This window comes from Brienomyrus brachyistius, chromosome 22, assembly GCF_023856365.1.
Source record: "Brienomyrus brachyistius isolate T26 chromosome 22, BBRACH_0.4, whole genome shotgun sequence".
Classification (NCBI taxonomy): domain Eukaryota; kingdom Metazoa; phylum Chordata; class Actinopteri; order Osteoglossiformes; family Mormyridae; genus Brienomyrus; species Brienomyrus brachyistius.
Window position 1 is genome coordinate 2,293,327 of NC_064554.1, and position 22,826 is coordinate 2,316,152.

Consider the following 22,826-nt stretch of genomic DNA (forward strand, 5'->3'; position numbering starts at 1 on the left):
GGCCAATCAGCGGCCGTCTCTGTCAACCTAGGAAGAAGCTGGCGATCGTTTGACGGGTTTTATCTAGCTAAACAGTTTATTAGCAGTTCATCGGCGATCATACAGTAAACAACAGGCATTAAACCACTTCGGCTAAGCAGCTGCACGCCGCTCCGGCCCGCCCATCGATGCGGTCATGCTGCCCGCGTCACGCAGCTAGCCCGAGGGTGAGTTTGTCCCCGGCAGACCGGGGAGAGCCGGGGCGAAAGTGTACAGCGATTTTATTTGGTGTCTAATTTATTGTACATTTCAGTTAAATAAGTGATAGACTTTGGGTTATAGTTAGTTGGTTTCCTGAAGCAGAGCTCCGGTAAAGGTGGGTAGTTGCGCTTTCACGGAAACTGTTGAGTGGACAAGGACAGACTAGGTGTACAGGGCGACCACGTTGTATCCTTAAGTGACTGAGATACACTGCCTGGCCAGAAAAGTTGCACATTTTAATATTTCGTTGGACCGCCGTTAGCTTTGATGATAGTGCACTTTCGTCAATGCATTGTTTCTTTGTGTTTATGCAACACCTCAACATTTTTTTCATCCAGATTTGCATTAATTTCTTGTTGGGATGTTGCATTGATGACAAGGGAGTTGAACCACTCCGCAAAGTCGTATTCAGCACATTTCAAACACTTACAGTGGAGTTAAGATCAAGAATTTGTGGTGGCCTATTCACGCGTGAAAATGATTCCTCCTGCTCATTGAAACACTTTTTGACAATTCGAACGCGATGAATTTTGGCATTATTGTCCTGGAATATGCCCATGCCGTTAGGAAAGAAAAAATCAATTGATGGGATAACCTGGCTGTTCAGTATATTCAGGTACTCAGCTGACTTCACTTTATAACGTTGCTGAGATGTAATAATGATCCAATCATTGGCTCTTAAGTACTTGCTGATTTAAATTCAATCGGTGACTTTTTGGCCAGACAATGTAGTTCCCACATGTTTAAAACAATAGAAATTCAATATGTCGTTGAAGGTTTCTTAACATTTTACTTGCAGTTGCAGAACAATACATTATTTGTAATAGACTCATTTACAGACACTCGTATAGTATTTGCACATAGTATTTAGCTGGACGAGACAGTGATGTCCTGACAGCTGCATTGGCCAGATGCAATGGAAAGAACTGTAGCAAAGGAATCTTTAAATATAAGCAGCCGGATCACTGCTGGCCAGAGCATAAATAAGTCGCCGACCTGCAGACTTTACAGACGAAGTTTTAATTAACAGAGGATCTGCACATTAATCACAGATGAATCACAGCAATTAAACGGCGGGGTAAAGGAAAATCCGTGTACTTAATAGTTAGAGGGTTTGAAGTCTAATCGAGTGGACTTTAATTTCATACCCTCTATATACACGTATTCAGTGTGAATGAAATAAATGTTCCCTCAGGACTACGGTGCAACGAATAAACAGCAAGTGACAATGAGATGGGTAGGTGGTCAGGGAGGTAGCTGAGTGTTAAGTGTCCTGACAGCCTCCGGGTTGGGGTGGGGGGGGGACTGTTGCTGAATTTGGCAGAACTGGTTTGGATGTTCCTGTGATGCACCCAGATGGGAGCAGAAGAAAAAGGGCCCTCCACAATGCTGGAGGTTTTGTGGGTACAATATTGGTGGAATGAGACGTGAGATTCTGTTTCCTGTCACACAGACACAACTGCCGCCACTAGGGCGGCGACGCAGCGATGGTGGGCTATGACCCGGATGATCAGCGCAAGGTCCTGCCACCAGAGAAGGCCGCCTTAGCGGGGTCGCTGTCCGGCATGGTGACCCGAGCCATGATCAGCCCCCTGGATGTCATCAAAATTAGGTTCCAGGTGTGTTGGGTGCAGTGGGGTGAGACACATGTGTCTATTTGTTGAACAATTGGCTGTACAGACAGATATGCCTGTAGGGTTGCAAAGGGAAGTAAAATTTCCAGAAACTTTCCATGGGAAGTTATGCTGGGGAATTTTGGGCTCCGCATAAGCTGCCAGATATGGCAAAGAAAGCAAACTGTATGAATAATACGACATAGAATATAACATATGAGCAGTGCATTTTAATGCCGATGCTAATTTTGGGTGCTTTATGCACATAATTATTCACAAGCACTTGGATACACAATCATATCACTATTAGTGCCATCGAGATGTTTTTTTTCCTTTTCAACTACATTTAAGTTCCCTGTTAGGCTAAACTGCAATTGTGTTTCCCAAAATTTTGCAGCCCTAGCTGTCTGTCGTCTTACTGTCATGAGCATAATGGAGAACCCTGTGCAGGATGCTTTTGGGGTGGGGGGGCCTCTGTCGGGTGCGGTTGTGGTGATGCACATTCCTCCTCCCGTTTCCCCAGCTTCAGATCGAGAAGCTCTCATCCCAGAGCAAGCAGGGAAAGTACTGGGGCCTGCGGCAGGCGTCACGCCGCATCCTGTCAGAAGAGGGCGCCACTGCCTTTTGGAAGGGTCATGTCCCTGCCCAGCTGCTGTCGATCTGCTACGGGGCTGTCCAGGCACGTTCGATCGCCGTTTATCGTGCAAACCACCACCATGGCTGGGCTAAGGGGTCCAGGTGATGTCCTAACAGTGTGAATCTGGGCCACATGACCAGTTTGAGTTCCTCCACATGCCAAAGGCTTTGCGAGGGCCTAAGTGATGAACTGGGAAAGGATCGAATAGCAAGACGTCTAATGGAATTATATAATGAATGGTACAAAGAAAGCAGGAAAGAAACTTATTGTTTATGTTATACCATTTATTAAGTACAGCACCAGTCAAAAGTCTGGCCACCTGACCATGCCGCATCACAGGACCTGGCCACCTGACCTAAACACAGTAGAAATGGTTTAGGAGGAGTTTGACCAGAGAGTGAAGGAACAGAGGCCAATGGGTGCTGAGCTTATATGTGGGACCTCCTTCAGGACCAATGGAAAAGCATCTCAGGAGGCCTCCTCATGAAACTGGCGTAGAGGGGACAGTAGGGGCAGCCAGTCCCTGGGGCATCTGGGTTAAAGGCCTCAATCACTCTGCCGACGCAGGGATTTGAACCAGCAACCTTTCGAGTCCCAACCCACAGAGCTGCCCTCCCCAAAATTTTTTATTTTTTTTTTCATACTTTTTTGGTCAGTGTATAATTCCATCTATAGTTAATAGTTTTAATGTCTTATAATTTTTCTAAAATGTAGAGAAAAGTACCTTTCTATGGGTAGGTGTGTCTAGACTTTTGACTGATCTTGTATATTTATGTTGCTAAATGTGTTTGAAATGAAACAATGAACTTTAGAAACACCCCCTCCCCTCTCCAGTTTACCAGTTTCGAGCTCCTGACGGAGCTGGTGCACAAGAGCACCTCCTACCACAGCCAGATGCCAGCGGTGCACTTCGTGTGCGGGGGTCTGTCAGCCTGCTGCGCCACCGTGGCCTGCCAGCCGCTGGACACTCTGCGGACGCGCTTTGCCGCTCAGGGGGAGCCGCGGGTGAGGAGGCCCCGCCCCCTTCAGAGGAGAACACAGACAAACGGGGGGGAATGAAGCGCTGTTGTATAGCACAGCAGCATGTGGACCCAGGTGTCTGCTTTTGAAAAATGTTCCCCTGTTACCTGCCACACACTCACATCTTTACATTAAGTGGGATGAAAGTTGGCGCTATAATATCTGAGTTTGTTTAGATATCTTTTGATACATCAGCATATGGAGAATGGATGCTGCCTTGGTAAGGTGCCGCATATAATTATAGATGTAATCATAAATGGTGCAGCATGTAATTGTTTAGAAAATACCCAGAGTAGTTTGGACTTGTTTGTCTGTACTTGTGACTCTGCAGTTGAGCTGGAGGACATGCTGGTAACACACAACATGCTGGTAACACTTTACTTTAGGTGGCACAAATAACAACAAAACAAACATGCTTTATTTACTATTTGCACAAGTACAGGTACTGGTATGTTGGAATGCTTCTCTTCACCAACCTCATCATGCTGCCATATGTTGCAGGTTATGGCACAGGGTCAGCCAATGAGCAGGGCCCCGGGAACTGGGGGCTAAGGGCCTTGCAGAAGGGCCCACTGACGTGACACTAATATAGTATTATGCTATTACTTATATTAATTAATAAACTAAGTATTTCCATACTAATCTCATGTTAAATCATCATACATTAATTCTTATGCATGTTTTATCTCAAGCTGTAACTATACTTGTATCTGTTAATTCTGTAAACCTCAGTGAATTATGGAAGGAACGAGTAATGAATAACAAGCGAAATACTGATCTCATGTTTGTCCATCATTAATGGAATTATTGGTGACTTTATTTGGTCATGATTTGTACCTCAGTAGTAACCGAGTTATTGCTAAGCATTTATGCCCCATCAAGTAAAGTGTCACCTACATGTGGAACCGAGCTGAGCTTCCTCTGCCCTGTGTGTCCCACGCAGGTGTATCGCAGTCTCCGCCACGCGACGGTCACCATGTACCGCAAGGAGGGCGTTCTGACTTTCTACCGCGGCCTGGTACCGACTCTGGTGGCCATCTTCCCCTACGCTGGCCTGCAGTTCTTCTTCTACAACATCCTGAAGGACGTCCTGTTGGTCCAGTCCAAAGAAGCCAATTCTACAGGTGGAGAATATATGAAACGTCGCAAATCAGAGGAGGCCGGGTTCATAGGAAGGTGCACCTAGAACCCTCGGTGCAGCCTTTGGATTTGACGTAATGGCTAATTCTTAGCTCATGGCTTATGAGAGTGAGCATGTTCTGGCATGTGCTGCTGTGTCGTGATGCTGCTTCCCTGCGCTCTCTGATAGGCCGACGTCTCTTTTTTGTAGGTAGCTTCCGGAAATTGCTGTGTGGAAGCTGTGCTGGTGTCATCAGTAAGACCATCACATATCCCTTTGACCTCATCAAGAAGAGACTGCAGGTCGGGGGCTTTGAAGAGGCCAGAGCTCCGTTTGGACAGGTGGGACACTTATTAATCTCTAAACTTCCAGTCGGAAGTTTTTGCACACACTGAGATTTGCTACATTTGCACGTTGCCACTGATTAGCAAGTACTTTTATTAGCGAGAAAATGTCATATCTTTGATTCATCATAGTAACCTCCTCTAGCAATTATAACAGCAGAGAAAATTTGAAGCATTCTTTCTACAAGGGACATTAAATAGTGCTCTGATTCATGGGATGAAATGGTTAACTGGTGCATTTAAAGTTAAAGGACAGTCGAGAATTTGACTCTGCCATCACCACACAGCTAATCAATGGGACGTCAGACATGCACTGTCACATACTCTTTCAATGTTATAAAGGACATCTGTTGTCCACTAAACTTTTCAGTGGTTAATAACAATAAAAAAATCAGCAGTTCCCAATAGAAGTGGGAACAGTGGTAAAAACTTATGGTGTGCAAAAGCTTTTGACTGGTGGTGTACATTGGTGACCAGAGTGGTGAAATTAATCTGTATGCAGAAGTTCAATAAGAGAGAAGCAGGCAGAGAATCTAAAAATCTCAGGATCTTCTTACAGTTTATACGCTCTGCAGTTCAGCGGCTTGCTGACAGTGACGCGTGTCTGTGTGTACCCCCACCCGCAGGTTCGGTCTTACCAGGGATTCACGGACTGCGTGGTGCGGATCGCCCGGGAGGAGGGTCCTCGGGCGTTTTTTAAAGGGCTCTCCCCCAGTTTAGTAAAAGCTGCATTATCTACTGGATTCACATTCTTCTGGTATGAGCTCTTCTGTGGCCTGCTGAGTAACCGGAATGGGAAGCAGTAAAGTGTTGGATTCTGGGATACGGGGGGGGATATAGGAAAGGGACAGAGCACTAACCTTTGGAAAGGAGGAGGAGCCTGAATCATGCACACAGGATGGACAATTCTCACTCCTGTCCATCCAGTTCTATGGGTCAAAATATGGCAGCTTTACAGCCAGTTTACATGCAACAGGAAGGAATTGTGTTACGCCTGTATTAGCAGTCCAGTGCAGGTTAGTCCTGGAAAGACGCACAAGGCTTTGTACGTAGTTTACGTCTTCTCTTCTGTCTTGTATCTTTCGGCCAGCAGGGGGGGCCTATTTTTCAGTGCAGCGCTCCTTATGTTTTAACCAAAATTGCTCCCATGTGGAGACCGAATCTCTGACGCTACAACAGAACAGCCAGGAAGTATGTAGCGTCTTAGCATGAAATGTCACTGAGCGAATATTTAAACGTGAGCATTGGGTATGCCTTGCTTTTTATGCTCTGCGGCAACTCTAAAGAATACATACTTTTCCAAATCGCTTTTCACAGCATTTATATATCTAGCAACTATGTAAGTATGGAAGCATGTATTATATAATCTGATTTATTTTTTAATTTTCTCATTAGAATGTTTTATCGATGGTGGGACTTTAGACGAGACACTTGGCAGTTAAATATGGCTCGTGGGAATAACTGTTGTCGTACTTAGCTACTACTCAGAAACCATTACTGCCTAGTGCTGAAGATGCATTGCACAGCAATTAAGAGGAACCGTCCAACCGTTAAAAACTTTACTTAAAAAAAAGGTTTGAACATGTTTCACTTGATAACAGAGCTGCTATAAAAATAGTTTATCCTGAGATCCATTTTTTACCTTCTGTGGTTAATGTCTTTACAGTGTGGTTCGGGATAAAATGTAACTCCAGGAAAGTTTGGAAGTTTGGATTTTTTTTTTTTAATTGACAAGTCAAATGTAAGAAATTTATTCATGAAATAATCATGATAAAGGTGACATCAGACCGAATGTATCTAATTTAAAATGTATACCCTCCAAGGTTTTAACTTAAGGTTTTATTTTACAAGATTATAATAATCACAATTTTTATTTACAACTTAATGCAGCAGTAGGTGGATTTGACAGTGCAGAGGTTGGATATTATGAAAACTAATTTAATGTTGGTAAAAAGTAATTTGCTGGTCATTTTGTATCTAAGATTGGCCTATTATTATGACTTATGATTATAATATTTTGTTTAAAAGTCCAGTGTAATCTGCTTTTGTAAGGATGCTGATAATTGTCTTATACGGTGCAAAAGTCTTAGGCAGTAAAAGGAAGCTATTTGCCTGGATACTAAGTGTATTTGCTCATCACAAAAAAACACACAATTTAACATTCTAACCTAATTATATAACCTGAAAATTAAAAGTAACACAACAAAAAGTAACAAGAGCAACTTGTATTTTCTAAGAGGTTACTGACATCTAGATGGCTAGATGAACACCGCTTCAGTTCCCAAACCTCTCCTCGGGGGCACCCTAGCCGCTCAATGCATTTAAGTTTCACGACCAGCTCTGTTAAGTATGTAAATTGCAGTTTAAAAGCCAGTGAGGTATTGATTCGCCAAAGGAAGTGAAGTGTGCTTGTGGCTGAGTCAAAAAACACATTGGTGTATTTGGCCACAAATACTGGGGTGAATTTAGGAGAGGTTTTGAAATGGTTAAGCTGATGCACTTTGACAGACATAAGTTTACACGAACATGAAGATAATTTATACATAATTTGACTGCCTAAGTCTTTTGCAGAGCACCGTACTTCACCAAAGAATATAACAGAAGAATATTGTAACCTTTTAACAACCAGTAATGCCCCAAATGGCAAACTCTATGTTTTATAAAATGTCGATGACAACCTGACAATAGGGGGTGGCATGGTGGTGCAGTGGTTAGCACTGTCGCCTCACACCTCTGGGACCCGGGTTCAAGTCTCCGCCTGGGTCACATGTGTGTGGAGTTTGCATGTTCTCCCCTTGTACTCCTCCGGGTACTCCGGTTTCCCCCCACAGTCCAAACACATGCTGAGGCTAATTTTGTTACCTTTTACGGAGTGAACTCCACTTGGTCTCCTGCATTTAAAACTTCAAGGCCTTAAATAGTGTGCAGCACTAAACGGACTTATCGTCACTATGTTACGCGTGTGTTGCTGTGAATGGTGCATTGTTTTATTTAAGAATATTATCTGGAGTACTTAGATTTTTTTTTCTGGTGTATAATCCAATAAGGAGAAGATGGGAGTGTTGGCACTGAAATGTCGTGTTTTATGTTCAATAAAAATATATTTTATTGAATGCCCAAGAAGGGACGCGTCCGTTTCATTTTTTAAATTGACAATAGGCAATAATTGACAATAACCACGATAGAGTCGACATCATCGGACCGGACGTGACGTAGCGGAAATGAAGGCAACGAGGAAAGGCGGAATGTAAACATCGCGTCGGCAGAAGTTGAGCAGAAGTAAGCGTTTGTACTTTCTAAAGTTATCAGTTTAGATATGTTTCTGTATATTCCGCTTTTAAACATGCATTAAATTTGTGCACATTTTAAAATAAGGATTTGCTTGTTTTATATTGTTTTCTGTACCTGTTTTCTTAATCCGTCAGAGAATCGCAGTTTTATCCAATAATCTTCTTGTTGGTGCACGGCTAACAACGAACGGGAATCGACGTGTAGAATTACGATAGAATTGGTCTTGGCATTACATTTTTCCTTTTGATTAAATATGTGCTAAATAAAATACGTACACAATTGGTTATGTCAGATTTTTCAAGTTAAATATAGAAATGGAAATGTAACAATGTAAATTCTGTAACATATTCACAGACGCACGTTTGGCTGGACATCAAATTTCTCTCTACGTTATATACTGCAGTGTACTTTCGATTTACCTTTGTGCATGAAACAAAAGCAGCATTATAACCATGGCGCGTTTCTCGGTGTCAGAATCGCGGCAGACCGTACACTTGCGTTTCCTGCGAAATCCTTTTTTCGGTGACATCTACTTATGTTTCACTGGATTTCCTCTTCTTCAATAAATACATGATACATTTAGTTCTTTCAGGCAAGTGAAGAAAAATAATATTTTGAATATGAGGTAACTGTGGGTTAGTTAGCTGCGCCTCTTTTTCTGTTGTAGGGTGTAGCGGTGGTTTGTGAGGCAGAATGGATAACGCTCTTAAAGACGAGTACAAGATCCAGTCCTTTGACACTGAAACTCAAAGTTTGCTTAAAACAGCACTGAAAGGTAAGTTCTGTAACATTTAATTAAACGAGGAGTTTGTCAGAGCAGTAGTCTGAGTTGCAAAAACAGTATTTCCCACACACATACAGTTGAGAAAATTGTTTTAAATGTATTTCCCAAGTGCTGTTAAATAAAGCAAATAATATTCAACATGGTTTTTTGACATCTCAGTTTTATTTTGGATACTTACATTATTTTGCTTTTCACACAGAAATGAAAATACAGCACAGAAACCAAAAACTACCATGGTCAAAATTATTAGCCCTCCGGATATTAATAGTGGGGGTGGCATGGTGGTGCAGTGGTTAGCACTGTTGCCTCACACCTCTGGGACCCGGGTTCGAGTCTCCGCCTGGGTCACATGTGTGTGGAGTTTGCATGTTCTCCTCTTGTCGTCGTGGGGTTTTCTCCGGGTACTCCGGTCCCCACCCCCCCACAGTCCAAAAACATGCTGAAGCTAATTGGACTTGCTAAATTGCCCATAAGAAAAGGTGCAGCGTAGGGCCACAAAAATGATTCCTGGTCTTAGAGGAATGTCATACGAGGAACGGTTACTTGAGCTAAATCTGTTCAGTCTCAAGCAAAGGAGATTGAGGGGGGACATGATCCAGGTATATAAGATTCTAACAGGTTTGGATGCTGTTCAACCAAATAGTTACTTCAGCATTAGTTTAAATACACGAACTCGTGGCCATAGGTGGAAATTAGCGGGAGAACATTTCAAGCTGGATTTAAGGAAGCACTTCTTTACGCAGCGTGTAGTCAGAGTATGGAATAGCCTTCCTGATAATGTAGTGCAAGCTGAATCCTTGGGTTCCTTTAAATCAGAGCTAGATAAGATTTTAACGACTCTGAGCTATTAGTTTAGTTCTCCCCAAGCGAGCTTGATGGGCCGAATGGCCTCCTCTCGTTTGTATAGTTCTTATGTTCTTATAAGAGTGCATGTGTGAGTGACTGGTGTGTGTGTGCGCCCTGCGATGGGCTGGCTGGGCTTTGCTGGATCTTGTAGTCGTTTTTTGCAGTTTTCAGCAAGTCTCTGACAGGTCATCTGAGGAATCCCAGCCCATTCTACTTTGGCAAATCTCTCAAGCTCCTCCAGGTTTGATGGCCTTCTGGCATGGACCTTCTTCTTTAGTTCACCCCACAGATTTTCTATTGGATTTAAGTCAGGGCTTGCAGGCCACTCCATCATGTTCACTTTGGTCTTCTGGAGATAGTTCTTCACCAGCTGAGACGTATGTTTGGGATCGTTGTCGTGTTGGAAGATGAAGCGACGACCCAAACCCAGTTTGGCTGCTGACTGCTTAAGGTTTTCTTTTAAGATCTCCACATATATTTCTTTCTTCATAATTCCTTCCACCTTGACAAAATTTCCGGTTCCTGATGCACTGAAGCATCCCCACAGCATAATGCTCCCACCACTGTGTTTCACTGTGGGGATGGTGTTCTTTGGGTTATACGCCTCTCCCTTCCTCCTCCAAACATAAAGTGTCTTTATGGCCAAAGAGCTCTAGTTTAGTCTCATCTGACCATAGGACATGCTTCCAGTATGCATCATCTTTCTCCAGGTTGTCCTGAGAATACTTTAGTCTGGCTTGAAGGTGTCTCTTGGTTTGCAACCTCGAAGTCCATTGCTGTGCAGAGCTCTAGTGATTGTCTTCTTTGAGACCACAATTCCCGACTTGGTCAAGTCATTCTTTAGTGTCTTGGCAGTTGTTTTGGGGTCTTTAGACACATCTCTCACTAGTTTCCTTTCCAGGATCTTTGAAATCTTTCGTTTCCTACCTCTGTCAGGCTTGGTCTGCACTGTGTGGCTCTCTTTGAATTTCTGGATTATACTTCTTACTCCAGTTCTTGAGTACTTGGAACTTTGACTTGGAAACGCTGTGCTAACTTTGTATATCCTTCTCCTGCATTGTGTGCATCGGCAATTCTTTTTCTCAAGTCCAAGCTGATGTCTTTTGTTTTTAGCATGCTGCTTTCTCACATGACAGCTGACTGACCCTTACTGAGGATTTTACACTCAGTTTTATTCCTTCAGTTTTAACTTAACAATTAAGTTTAATCATCTGTGAAGTTAAAGTACATCGTTATACATTAGTGGCTTGTACAATGGCTCAATAAATTGTCATTTCTTAAAGGAGGGTAATAATATTGTCCCTGATCATTTTTGTTTTTTTTTCTGAAATAATTTTCCTGTTGTGTGCAAATATAAAAAATTTATTCCTTCTAAAGAAAACTAATATGTTCAGGAATGCTATGTTGAAAATCCCTTGCTCTGTTAAAAATGCGCTTTGGAAAATCTTGAAGAAACTTCAAATTTCATAGGGGGGCTAATAATTTTGTTCTCAACTGTATATGTGTGTGTGTGTATACATAAATACATGCATACATACATATTATATATAAAAATCACAGCAAAAACAGTCCTTGAAGCTTTAATTAAAACTTGTTCTTCCATATCAGAACCAAGCACAGTAGATCTGGAGAAGGTGTCCAATGTCATCATAGATCAGTCCCTAAAAGACCCAGTGTTCAGTAAAGAGGCAGGACGCATTTGCTACACCATTGTCCAGGTGAGCAATCTACTGGCTTGAAAGCTATTATATCATTAATTTGAAACTTAAGATAATGACCAACATTTAGTGTGCCATGTGATTGATGTATTTCTGTGATACTGCCCCCTGCAGGCGGAGGCCAAACTGAACAACGGAAACGTGTTTCGCCGTAACCTCCTGAACAGACTGCAGCAGGAGTTCAATGTCCGGGAAGAGACGCGCTGCCGCTCGATTCAGGAGTGGGTGTGCTATGTCACCTTCATCTGCAACATCTTCGACTACCTCAAGGTACCAACCGGCCCTTTAAGAAGTCTGAGGTCCATAAGGATGTAACTGGATTCAGTGCTCTGAGATCTGTATCACAAAGCGAGATTTGTTGGTTAGCGAGATAGCATGCAATATTTAAGAATTTAAGACTTTTTCTTTGTTCACTCACATTTAGCCCAGACTGCCTCAAATATGACAAGTTATCTAGCTAACCCAAAAATTCAGGTTCATGACATAGTCCCTTTTTTCTCTCTGTAACCTGAACTTTCACTTATGGATTTTTGTCTGGAAAGTTGCTTGGACTGATCAGCTGTCTCCTGTTACCAGGTGAACAACATGCCCATGATGGCACTGGTGCATCCAGTTTATGACTGCCTCTTCAGACTCACCCAGTCAGACGCTCTGCAGAACGAGGAGGAGGTGAGAACAGCGCTGGAAATCTTAGGCACATCTGGGGCCTGTATCACAAAGCCAGATTTCTTCTTTAGACGGATAACTTGTCAGATTTAAGGTCCCCCAGATTTAATCTTCTTTCAGTAACAATTAACCCGTACCACCTTAAAAAAAAAAATTTCTAGCTGACCAGCAAATCTCGCTCTGAGATATAGGTCCCTGGGTGAAGCTGAGCACAGTTCTTGGCATTAATGCCTGGTTAATACACTATGGTTGCAGGCATTTTCTCGATATCACCACTGGCAACAAGATTTTTTTCCCTCCCCACTGTGTATTTTAACTTGTTCTACTGAAATATTTAAAATTATCAACAAGAATCAGAGATGTTCACACTCTGCATTCTCCCTTTTTTATTTCACTGAAACGTTTGGGCAGCAGAGCGTGGAAGTCAATGGACCATTCAATTTTATTTTGTGTCGTGCATTTTCATAATATTACATTATTCCCACCAAAAGCCCCCAGTAAACAAGCCATAGGCGTTAGTGGCAAGGAAAACTACCTAGAAGGCAGAAACCTTGGGAGGAACCAGGGGCCTGTGAAGGAACTCAAATGAGCAAGATGGCAAAATCCTAATTTACACCGTCCAAATTTCAGCTTTGGAGTTTGTAAATCCTCTTTAAAAAAAACCCTGACCAATATCTGGATTAGAGTATCTGCCAAAGAAAGAAAGTGACTGCCTGGCAGAGTGGGTTTCTAACGGTCCCTGGTGTTCCTGCGACCCGTCCATCAGGTGGACTGTCTGGCAGAGCAGGTTTCTAATGGTCCCTGGTGTTCCTGCGGCCCGTCCGTCAGGTGGACTGCCTGGCAGAGCAGGTTTCTAATGGTCTCTGGTGTTCCTGTGGCCCTTCTGTCAGGTGGACTACCTGGCAGAGCAGGTTTCTAATGGTCCCTGGTGTTCCTGCGGCCATTCCGTCAGGTGAACTGCCTGGCGGAGCGGGTTTCTAATGGTCCCTGATGTTCCTGGTGCCCGTCCGTCAGGTGGACTGCCTGCCAGAGCAGGTTTCTAATGGTCTCTGGTGTTCCTGCGGCCCGTCCGTCAGGTGGACTGCCTGGCAGAGCAGGTTTCTAATGGTCTCTGGTGTTCCTGCGGCCTGTCCGTCAGGTGGACTGCCTGGCAGAGCAGGTTTCTAATGGTCTCTGGTGTTCCTGCGGCCCGTCCGTCAGGTGGACTGCCTGGCAGAGCAGGTTTCTAATGGTCTCTGGTGTTCCTGCGGCCTGTCCGTCAGGTGGACTGCCTGGTGCTTCAGCTGCACCGCATCGGCGACCAGCTGGAGCGCATGAACGAGCAGCGCATGGATGAGCTCTTCTGCCTGCTGCGGGACGGCTTCCTGCTGCAGGAAGGCCTGAGCTCCATGGCCAGACTGCTGTTGCTGGAAATCCTGGAGTTCCGGGCCGGCGGCTGGAGGCTGACGGACACGGCGCACAAGTACTATTACAGCGAGGTGGCTGACTGATGGGTCGGGCAGGGTGGGGGGGTGGGGTGGGGTGCGGGGGGGGAAGGGGGTGAGAGAGAGACGCCTGGATAAAAGGGGAGGCCACCCAAAAGGTTCTGCTGTGTCAGTGACTTTGCGAGTGTATGTCCATTTGCCAAGTGTCGGTTTAGTTTAGAGGGTGTATTCCTCTCTAACCTTTATGTATCCGTGTGTTAGCCTTGGATTGGCTGGCATCTGTACCCAGGAGGTGGAAGTGTGGAGAAGTATGCTTTGCATATGAAGTACAATTATGAGTTGCAGGGGAGAGTCCAACAGGTATATCTGAAGATTTAACACCCCAGCCGGAACCTCCAGAAAACATTGTTTGGGTAGCGGAATCCGCCAGCAACTGGTCATGAAACGTAGAGTATTTATCTGCAGACCAGTTGGAAAGGAACATTTCCAATGAAGAAGTGCGGTGCTGCTCGTGGGAAGCGTGACAGTCAGCTGCAATGCGTAAGTCATGGTGGTTTTGCTTCGTATTTCTTCCTAAACTGGCCTCATATGCAGATCAGTTTCCGACTTTGTGATTCTCAGCAGTTTGCCTATAGGATACCGAACTGGATTAAGCTTTCAGGATTAGAAGAGCGTTTTAGGTGAGCGAGAGAGCGCCGGCGATGTTCTGGCGTCCTCTCGGCCACGGGCAGAGCACACACACACTGCACACTAGCAACAGGCAGCAGGGGAGACTCTCGAGCTACAGGATGCGTTCGATTTCGTGACGGCTTCAGGGCAGCGTGAGCTTTCTCCTGGGAAGGTGCGGTAAGATGAGCCGGCTGCAAACACCCAGTGGCAATACAAGAGCAGCAATAATGTGATTTGGAAACGCCCGCGTTGCCCCAACCTGGGCGGGGTTTTTAACTACATGTTAATGCTACAAAATTGTGGCATTTAGGTTGCTGTTACATTATTATAGGTCGGCCAGAGGTTATGTAAGTACAGCCTTCCGTGGCCCGACCTACCATCCTGTATTCAGTCTCAGCCAGTGTTACTCCAAGCCTGAAAGCTGATCTTCAGCTGTGTTCTACTCTGACAAATACTTTCAGTAGCATCACATAATTTATACCATAAGGCAGAACTGATTTCTTCCTCTCGTCTTCCAGGGTGTGACAACATATTTGGTGCTAATGGTGATTATTTTAATGAAGTGCTCTGAGCCTAGGGTAGGTTCACGGTACACAAATGACTGTTCAGCTTTAGCCACACACCATAAGGCAGGGAAGAGTGCAGCAGATCTGCTTAGATTTAGCTGTGGTTCCACCATCAGGCTGGTTCTCAGGCTGCCTTTGTGTTTAGACTGTTCGTGGGGGAAGGCAGGACCCCTTGACCTCTGGGGATAGAGCGGTGTGTGGAGTCCCAGTGCCGACGCGCAGGAGACTGAGATGTCTTGCGTTCACGTATACACATACTCTACAGAAATGCCTTCATCGGCGTGGATAAAAAGCCTGTTTGCTGAGCACCTTACTCTCACTCCCAGGATGCGTGTATCCTGCCCGTAACGACTGTGTGTTCTCATATTAGGTTAGCATCACCTCCGGGCTGCCAAAACTTAAATGGTGTGTAATGCACATTTCAGATCAAGCAAACAGTGTTTTCAGTATTACAGGCCTTTCACGCAGACTGCTTTATTGTGATGACCAAATATTTACACATTTCATATATGACCAGGAGTTTAAGTACATTTAGCATTTTTTTTTTTGTTTTTCCATTATAACCTGGGTCTTGATGTACATTTAATAGAAAGTCAAAGTTAAGTTATTTACTTAAGAGAAAATCCCTTTTGTACTACAGAATTTGTATCTTAATTGATGTTGGAATTGCAATTGTTTGAATAAAGATATTTGCACCGGTCTGAAACGATCAATAATATACTGTGGTTGTGCAGTGAAATCGTTTAGTATGTGTGTTAAAGCACTGGATGATGTTTGTCTACTAATGCAGAAGTGACATATATAATGTCATATGGGAGATTTTTTTTCTTCGTTCCAAATTTCACAAAATCTTTTATGCAGGCTGAGGGCAGTTCAGAGAGTCCATGTGCTATGAAGCATTTTCAAATGGAGGCGGAACCCATGCAGATAATAGCAAATGTTTATTATGGAAAAGCCAAGGGTCTATTTATGTACATGTGAGGCTGTATGCCTAGACTTCGATGGTGCCCTCCTTCACGATAGCCAGCGCTAAGTTCCGGGCAAGTGCCAGTCGCAGCAGCTCGACCTTGGTGGCTTCAATGTCGTCCTCCTGCAAAATGCACCAGCACAAAGGCCTGTTAAGACCCCATCGGCCCACTCCCCAGGTCTCCCACATGCAGCCTGTTCTCCCCGCACTTAGTCTGTCTACCTGCAGGGGGCTATCAGCACCCTGTGCTGCCTTGTCCGCCGTGAGCTCCTCCAAGCAACGCATCAACTCATAGGTCTGCTCCGCCGAAAATATAACCTTGGGGAGGGAAAAAAAAAAAAAGTGAGGAGGCTGTGTCAGTGACAGTAATCCCTCCACGATGGGCTGAGGGGGGGTGTTCACCGCTGACCTGTTTCTGCTCTAGCAGGGGCAGTGCGTCTGTCAACAGGGTCATCCAGAAGCTGCGGGGGGCGATCTTGGCCGTCATGAGGGATAAGAGGAGCCGGGCAGCTTCGGCGAAGCGCTTCTCGCCGTACAGCTTGTGGAATTCGCGGTACTTCCCTGCGTGAGCGAACAGACAGCGATTGAGACAGGAGGGGAGCAGGAAGCACAGGGAATCTCTGCGGGGGGGGGAGGCTTATGCACAATTCTGTGACAAATTGTGTATGACAGTGGAGGAGCTTATGAGAAGTGTGTGTGAATGAGAGAGTGTCCAGGTTCATACCCAGGAAGGTGAGCCGGTCGCTCAGCAGCATGGCTGAGCCCAGATTGTCTATCAGGTCCAGGTCAGAGAAGGTGCCGTGGCTGCAGTACTCCTGCAAGAACCTGGCAAACGAGGGAATGGCGGGTGTGAGGCAGTGCCTGTGTGCGGGGAGAGCGGCAGCCTGTAGGGGGAGCCCACCTCTCGGAGATGAGCGTGGCGAAGGCAGCGTCTTTGGCCCGGATGCTCCACGAGAGGGCCGAGCCCAGCCGGCTGTTCCTCAGCGCCTTCTTGGCCATGATCTTGCAGATGCTGCGCACTGGCGGTGGGGGAGAGGAGTGACGGGGGGGGGCTGGTGTTACTGATTGTTCAAGGCCGTCATGTCTGAGGAGTGTTAAGCCTAGTTCATACTTCACTTGTGCACGTGCGCTTTCGGGCTGCAGATGGTCGTGCGAGTGGAAGCTTGTGTTTATATTACATTGGGATGCAGACGGTCGCGGTCAGTGCGCATACAGCAGTGATATTCCACCAGACCAGCAGAGGGCAGGTGTACTGCTGCAATTAAATACAAGCAGTGTAGTGAAACGGGTGAACTGCTATGAAGAGTTTTAAAATCGTTAGTCAAGACTTTGGCACAAAATTAGTTGGGATCCCCCCCCTCCCTGCCTGGCGAATTTTATCACCAATATTTTGATATGCCAAAATAGTGTTGCTTTTTAAAATACCGTATACCTCAGTATAATGTCTGGACACTATGAACAATTAGATGTAGGCACCTCCGACCCTCTTACAGCTGCTCACCATAACCACTCAGCAACAACAACTATTCTTCCTCTTTTGTAGTTGACCGCTAATCTGTCAAAGTCCATGCTGCCACCTACAGGAAATACCTAATCAATTATGTTTCACATGCACAGTCGATGTTCGTGGTTTTTGTGAAACATAAAAATCTGGGCTACGTGCTCACTGGCAACAGTCGTCCACAGCCAGCCCATGATGATGACATTTATGTCACTTGTCCGCCACCAAAAGCATTTGTGGAAAAGTAAAGTATGACTTGGCCTTTTTGGTGTTTCTCAATAAGCGCACTTGACCAATCTTGTGTTCTCGTCTAACCGTTTGTCATCTTCCACTGCCGAAGACCAGTTCTAATAATTAAGAACAGAAGTACAGGACGGTAAAAATCCCAGCCCCAAATATCAGGGATATAATCGCTTGCATCCCCACCAAAAGATACCAATCCCATGATTCAATGCATCCCAAGTTCGTTCTTGGGAGGCAAGTTAGCAAGACTGGTCTTGCCAAGACCACAAGTGCGGTTTTTGTGTTCTTGGAATTAAAAAGCAGTTTGTTTATTGTGGCAGATGGATTGTCAGTGGTGGAGCCTCTGTTCTGACATCAGATTTACTGGCCGTGTCTGTTCATGCACACAGAGGCTCTCGGACAGGTAGACTGATTGCCGTCTGTGTGACACACCTTGCTCAGCCATCTGCCTCTGCTCGCAGATGCGCAGCACTTTCACAGCCTTGTGCTCAGTGTCCAGGGGCACCCGCTCTATCTGAAGCTCCAGATAGACCCTGCCAAACTCGGGGCAGTGGTCGAAGTAGTCCACTGCCAGCTGCCACAGGCTGAGGGGACAGAGGGTGCTGTTCATTAAGCCAAAAGTACGTGCTACATGTACACATGTGTATGTATCACAGGGAAGTTCAGACTGAGTCAGACTGCTCAGGGATTTGAGCGGAGGGACACTGAGAAGCGAACCTGTGATGGGTGAAGAGGCCAGATGCGTATTCCAGCAGGAGGAACTCCCTCAGATTCGAGCCGAAGCTGCGTAACGAAAACGACAGTTATAGACGGACAAGGTGGCAGCGCAGTGCGGCTGTGGAGCGACGACGGGGCCACTCACTGGAGGTTGTGAGACTGCAGCAGCTTGCAGTGATCCAGAAGGTCAGTAAGGTGAGCCACGAACCACCAGTTATTCAGGGCAATGCTGGTGTGAGGGGGAAAAAAAAAAAAAAAAAAAAAAACGTTAAACCTGGGAAAAGGTTTCCTCATTCATCCTACAGGACTGCAAATCCACCATAGGTTCCCATGAGCCTGGGAATACAGACACTCCCCAGGTTACGACGGTCCGTGTTACGATATTTCGGCTTTACAACGGGTAAATGTTTTTCACTTTCAGGACATAATTTAATAAATTACATGAGACATTCAAGTTTTTTATATAAATATGGCTGTGTTCATGATTTTGCCAAACTGTAGGCTAATGTAAGTGTTCTAAGCATGTTTAAGGCTAGGCTAGGATGTTTATAAGGTTAGGTGTACTGTATTAAAATACATTTTCATTTTACGATATTTTCACCTTACGATTTATCGGAACATAATACCATCATAACCTGGGGAGCAGCTATATCTGAAATCACTGTGATCTGAACGGCCACAAATCCTCTGACCTGCAGTCCTTGATGACCTGGTGAATGTCGAACTCAAAGGCGGCGAGCAGAATGCTGTCCAGGGGCTCTGGGCCGCTCCGGGCGTCCAGGAACATGTCCATGCTCGCCTGCAGGCAGAGAACGCTTTCACCCAGCACGTCTCACACACCGGAACGTCAGTCACACACTCAGTCGGGGCCAGTGGTCACAGCTGCACCCAGACCGTACCTGTGCATAATAATGCAGCTCTGTAGGCTTCACGATGGGATGGCAGTATAGCAGACGTGTCACCAGGAAATGGTACCATGTGCTGAGGCGGTCCCTCTGGGCCAGGAGAGTATCCTCATCCCCAACCAAGATCTACACAGATCATCATCATCATCATCATCATCCATCATTATTATTATTATTCAGAGCAACAGACTGACACAGTAACGATTTTGCTTCCAGCCTGCTCCCAGTGTTTGGAAGGGAATGACTGAATCAATGAGTGAAATGTATATAGTGCTTTTTGAGAAACCCAAAGTGATTTGCAGAGAGTGGGGTGATGAGATGGAGGGCCGAGTTGTCGCAACACCCAGGCTTTACCTTGCAGATAAGCTCCAGCTGTGGGTTGCTGGCAAAGGATCCATCTTCCAAACATCGGTTACACTCCTGGTGCCACTGCCGCCACCTGACATCAAACTCCGTCTGCGTCTGCGTCCCGCCAGGCTGTGAGGTCACATGACAAACACCACAGGCTTTTAGACGCGCCTCCGCGCAGCAGCGTGGGATGGGAGGCTCTGAAATGGCAACCAGCATTGCGTGGCTCTACGAGGCTTCTGGCAACGTACGCTGTAGACGGGCATCTTCGTGAGGAGGCTGTCCATCAGCTTGAACACAGCCCTGGCTGCAGGCTGCTGGGAGGCCTGCTTCATCAGCATCTGTGCCGCCTCCTCCATCCGGCCCTGGAGCACGTAACACACCACCTGTGTGGGGGCAGACAGCAGACGCGAGGCACCCTGGGTTACCAAGTGGCTGTGTCAAAGCTGCTTGATTATGGCAAAAATAAATCGTGATTATTTTGGTCGATACTGAGATCACGATTATTTAACACAATTAGTCAGTGACTTTGCAAATATCATACAATTATTGAACTTCAAAAAATGAAATTCACCTGAGAAACGTAAAAAGGGGCTGGAAAGGGGCACGCTGAATTTACAACACAAAAAGCGAGCGCATCACTGTGAAATGAAATGTGGCACGATAATCGTTTTTATGTCGATCATTTTGTTTTGATAATCATTGGAAGCCAAAATCGAAATTGAAATTCAAATAATTGCTCAGCCCTAGTCTCAGTCCATTCAACGATGTTCCATTAAAGCAGTACTTGTTAGAATTAGAATTTAGTGATTAATTGTCATTGTTGACACACCACAGCACACAGTGCACAACAACAAAATTTTCCTTCTGCATTTAACCCACATGTGACAGCAGGGAGCTGTCGTGCCCGAACATGCAATCTTTCAATTACAAGTGCACTTCCCTAACCATTAAGCCACCACTGCCCATAACAAGGTGAGGCAAAACGGGGCTTTTGTACCACGTACCACGTCCCAGTAGGCCTGATGCTGCACTGGGCTCTCGCTCTGCAGCACCTCCTGAGCCTTCTCGTCCACGTCGGCCTTGTGTAGCCGCACCCAGTCCAGGAGGTGGCGCAGCAAGGCTCCGGCTGCAAAGTCACGCAGCCCCTCAGAAAAAGCACAGCACAGACACACGCCAGAAGGAGCTCACCGTGGGCAGCCTGCCCGGGTGGACGGAGCTTACCTGGAGCTGCCTCGATGAACAGCACCTCACATAGGTTCCAGATCAGCTCCACGGCCAGTAGGATTGATACCTGTGAAGAGGAGGTTTTTTTTTAAAAAAAAATTTCTTAAGTGACCTTGTTTGCTACGTACACCCTGTCTAAGAATGGGGCTGATTATTCTTACCTGATTTCCATACTGTGTTGCCAACGTTGTGTCATGGGTGGACACTGGGTAAGGACAGGAATGCATCAGCATTTGCCAGACAGCAAGTGTCGCTAAAGGCAGAGTCTGGGTAAGGAATGTGTACATACCTGCAGCTTGCTGCAGCTCCTCCATGCACGCTCTGATCACCGATCTATAGTTCTTGCTTATACTGATAAACCTAGAAGTAAAAAACCTCCTTGAGCAAGAAGCCTCCTTGTTTAGAACATATCAAATGATGGTGCCCACATAGCTGTAAAATCGCATTTTCCCCCACACTGAACACAAAACAGGTCTCAGGCATGTTACACATTTAAAAACCACCATTAGAGTGTTTTTTTCAGTTCTATAATGGGCCGATTTATAGATTAGTTTGTATTTGGATTAAAACAATCAGACAACACTCAGAAAAAGAACTGGTGACATACTGAGGTTTCTTGTTTTTACTGGGGACCTCTTCCTTGATCCTCTGTAGCCCCACGAAGATGTAATGGGATTCATTAAAAAGTTTACGTAGGATCGGAGAGTATATGTCTTCATCTTTTCGAACCACGTGGACAAATGGACCGGCTTGAACGACACTTCCAGCTCCTATTAGAATAAATGGCAGTGAGCGTTATAGGAGAAAAGACAATGATAATATCTGAACCACGCGAAACACTGGTGCTGTCATCGTGAATGTCGAAGCTGCAGACAGATACCTTGTGATTTGTACTGTGTCTCATAGGTGAGAAGGTCTCCCGGTCCCCAGGCGAACCCCAGGTGTCTCTCACCGGAATCGATGCCGGGGATGAGCTGTGCAATACAGCAAACGGGGTATCATACGCATCAGCATTAAGGGCCGGTCACGTTTTATTATTTTTTTATCGGAAAGTTCGGCGCACTGATGGAAAACGGGTTAGTTTTTTAATCATCATTTCTACCGCTAAGGGAAATCTCGCTAAAACTTACTAATAATTGCTATTACCGTAACTAAACCGCAAGCACTGTAAAATGTTATTGTTAATTCTGAAGAGCGATTAATAACAGTGCTCTAAAGTTATTTTAAATAGTCTTACGGCATTATAACAGTTGTAATTATTTCTCTAAATGGGGACAGTTTAACTTTTTCTTGTCTCTATATTCAAATTTTTAGCCAACATCTACACAACAGCAAGAAACCTGATTCTGTGGCGGCAGCACGCAAGAATGGGGTAATGCTGAAGCGAAGCATGGACACGGTCACACATGCGGGAGAAAAACGTACCGTAATTATCGGATCGACATCAACCTCCCCCATCCCAATGGAAAGACGTATCCCACTTCAAAAATCCCTGGGTTTCAACAAACGTGTACACTACACATATAAGCAGTTTAGATGAAAGACTACAGCAATTGCGCGCCGCTGGTGCTGTGCTTGAAGGACCTCTACTCGGGCTTTGACGGGAGACTAATCATATGCCTGAGTGAAATATTTTGAAAATTATTCGTGTGTTTGTATTTAATTTCATAACATGAATATCAACACATGAAAACATTTTCTGTTAAACCTAAATAAATATTTCCACGGTATTAGATACATCGTGCCGCGGCAATACTCAATATAGTCATTAACAACATTAGCAACAGGTGGGGTATGGTTTAAACCTTAGTAACCAAGACATGAAAACAAGATGGCCACTGTTGCTTTCAGCCTTCTCCTTTCCATAAATAGTTGGACAACGCATACTTGTTATAGATTAATGTAATTAGTATTTTAAATAACAGTATAGCGTGATTAGTGTTAACAAAACAATCATGTGTTTCAATTTGCTATTTTAAA

At 45.1% G+C, this 22,826-nt stretch overlaps 3 protein-coding genes and 1 long non-coding RNA gene across 5 annotated transcripts; 2 read left to right on the top strand and 2 right to left on the bottom strand.

The window, feature by feature from the left end:
• Window positions 1-1,010: 1,010 nt before the first annotated feature.
• Window positions 1,011-5,747, bottom strand: LOC125718135 (uncharacterized). Its single transcript, XR_007384780.1, has 3 exons — window positions 5,613-5,747; window positions 4,408-4,628; window positions 1,011-3,513 (listed from the first exon to the last, which is right to left on the bottom strand). It is a non-coding gene; the product is annotated as an uncharacterized LOC125718135 (long non-coding RNA).
• slc25a19 (solute carrier family 25 member 19) lies at window positions 1,727-8,097 on the top strand. The gene is made up of 6 exons (XM_048991711.1): window positions 1,727-1,859; window positions 2,377-2,532; window positions 3,325-3,495; window positions 4,454-4,634; window positions 4,841-4,971; window positions 5,601-8,097. The coding sequence occupies exons 1-6, from the start codon at window positions 1,728-1,730 to the stop codon at window positions 5,778-5,780; spliced, it is 951 nt and encodes a 316-aa protein (XP_048847668.1). The 5' UTR covers window position 1,727; the 3' UTR covers window positions 5,781-8,097.
• Window positions 8,098-8,146: 49 nt separating this feature from the next.
• On the top strand, window positions 8,147-13,774 carry LOC125718134 (MIF4G domain-containing protein B-like). Of its 2 annotated transcripts, none has more exons than XM_048991713.1 (6): window positions 8,147-8,253; window positions 8,933-9,040; window positions 11,504-11,613; window positions 11,728-11,883; window positions 12,190-12,282; window positions 13,108-13,320. In XM_048991713.1, the coding sequence occupies exons 2-6, from the start codon at window positions 8,959-8,961 to the stop codon at window positions 13,258-13,260; spliced, it is 594 nt and encodes a 197-aa protein (XP_048847670.1). In that variant the 5' UTR covers window positions 8,147-8,253; window positions 8,933-8,958; the 3' UTR covers window positions 13,261-13,320. The 2 variants fall into 2 exon arrangements, with proteins under 2 accessions (XP_048847670.1, XP_048847669.1); XM_048991712.1 differs by lacking the exon at window positions 13,108-13,320 and adding an exon at window positions 13,542-13,774 and having other exon boundaries at window positions 8,148-8,253.
• A 2,092-nt stretch (window positions 13,775-15,866) lies between these two features.
• Window positions 15,867-22,477, bottom strand: nup85 (nucleoporin 85). The gene is made up of 19 exons (XM_048990860.1): window positions 22,272-22,477; window positions 21,727-21,820; window positions 21,454-21,616; window positions 21,136-21,206; window positions 21,008-21,051; window positions 20,844-20,913; window positions 20,627-20,748; window positions 19,871-20,005; window positions 19,626-19,748; window positions 19,266-19,397; window positions 19,059-19,165; window positions 18,512-18,595; window positions 18,367-18,432; window positions 18,082-18,233; window positions 16,807-16,924; window positions 16,630-16,730; window positions 16,315-16,466; window positions 16,128-16,223; window positions 15,867-16,028 (listed from the first exon to the last, which is right to left on the bottom strand). The coding sequence occupies exons 1-19, from the start codon at window positions 22,302-22,304 to the stop codon at window positions 15,930-15,932; spliced, it is 1,962 nt and encodes a 653-aa protein (XP_048846817.1). The 5' UTR covers window positions 22,305-22,477; the 3' UTR covers window positions 15,867-15,929.
• Between the last annotated feature and the right edge of the window lie 349 nt (window positions 22,478-22,826).

What these genes read in the sequence shown, in the direction of transcription:
- LOC125718134 (XM_048991712.1), top strand. Translation starts at nt 8,959, where the DNA reads ATGGATAACGCTCTTAAAGACGAGTACAAGATCCAGTCCTTTGACACT. An exon ending in GCTTAAAACAGCACTGAAAG is followed by an intron (nt 9,041 to 11,503) that starts GTAAGTTCTGTA and finishes CTTCCATATCAG; the next exon opens with AACCAAGCACAGTAGATCTG. An exon ending in TTTGCTACACCATTGTCCAG is followed by an intron (nt 11,614 to 11,727) that starts GTGAGCAATCTA and finishes TGCCCCCTGCAG; the next exon opens with GCGGAGGCCAAACTGAACAA.
- nup85 (XM_048990860.1), bottom strand. Translation starts at nt 22,304, where the DNA reads ATGGGGGAGGTTGATGTCGATCCGATAATTACG. An exon ending in CAGGTCATCAAGGACTGCAG is followed by an intron (nt 18,596 to 19,058) that starts GTCAGAGGATTT and finishes CCCTCACACCAG; the next exon opens with CATTGCCCTGAATAACTGGT. An exon ending in CGACCGGCTCACCTTCCTGG is followed by an intron (nt 16,467 to 16,629) that starts GTATGAACCTGG and finishes TCGCTCACGCAG; the next exon opens with GGAAGTACCGCGAATTCCAC.
- slc25a19 (XM_048991711.1), top strand. Translation starts at nt 1,728, where the DNA reads ATGGTGGGCTATGACCCGGATGATCAGCGCAAGGTCCTGCCACCAGAG. An exon ending in TCATCAAAATTAGGTTCCAG is followed by an intron (nt 1,860 to 2,376) that starts GTGTGTTGGGTG and finishes CCGTTTCCCCAG; the next exon opens with CTTCAGATCGAGAAGCTCTC. An exon ending in TCTGCTACGGGGCTGTCCAG is followed by an intron (nt 2,533 to 3,324) that starts GCACGTTCGATC and finishes TCCCCTCTCCAG; the next exon opens with TTTACCAGTTTCGAGCTCCT.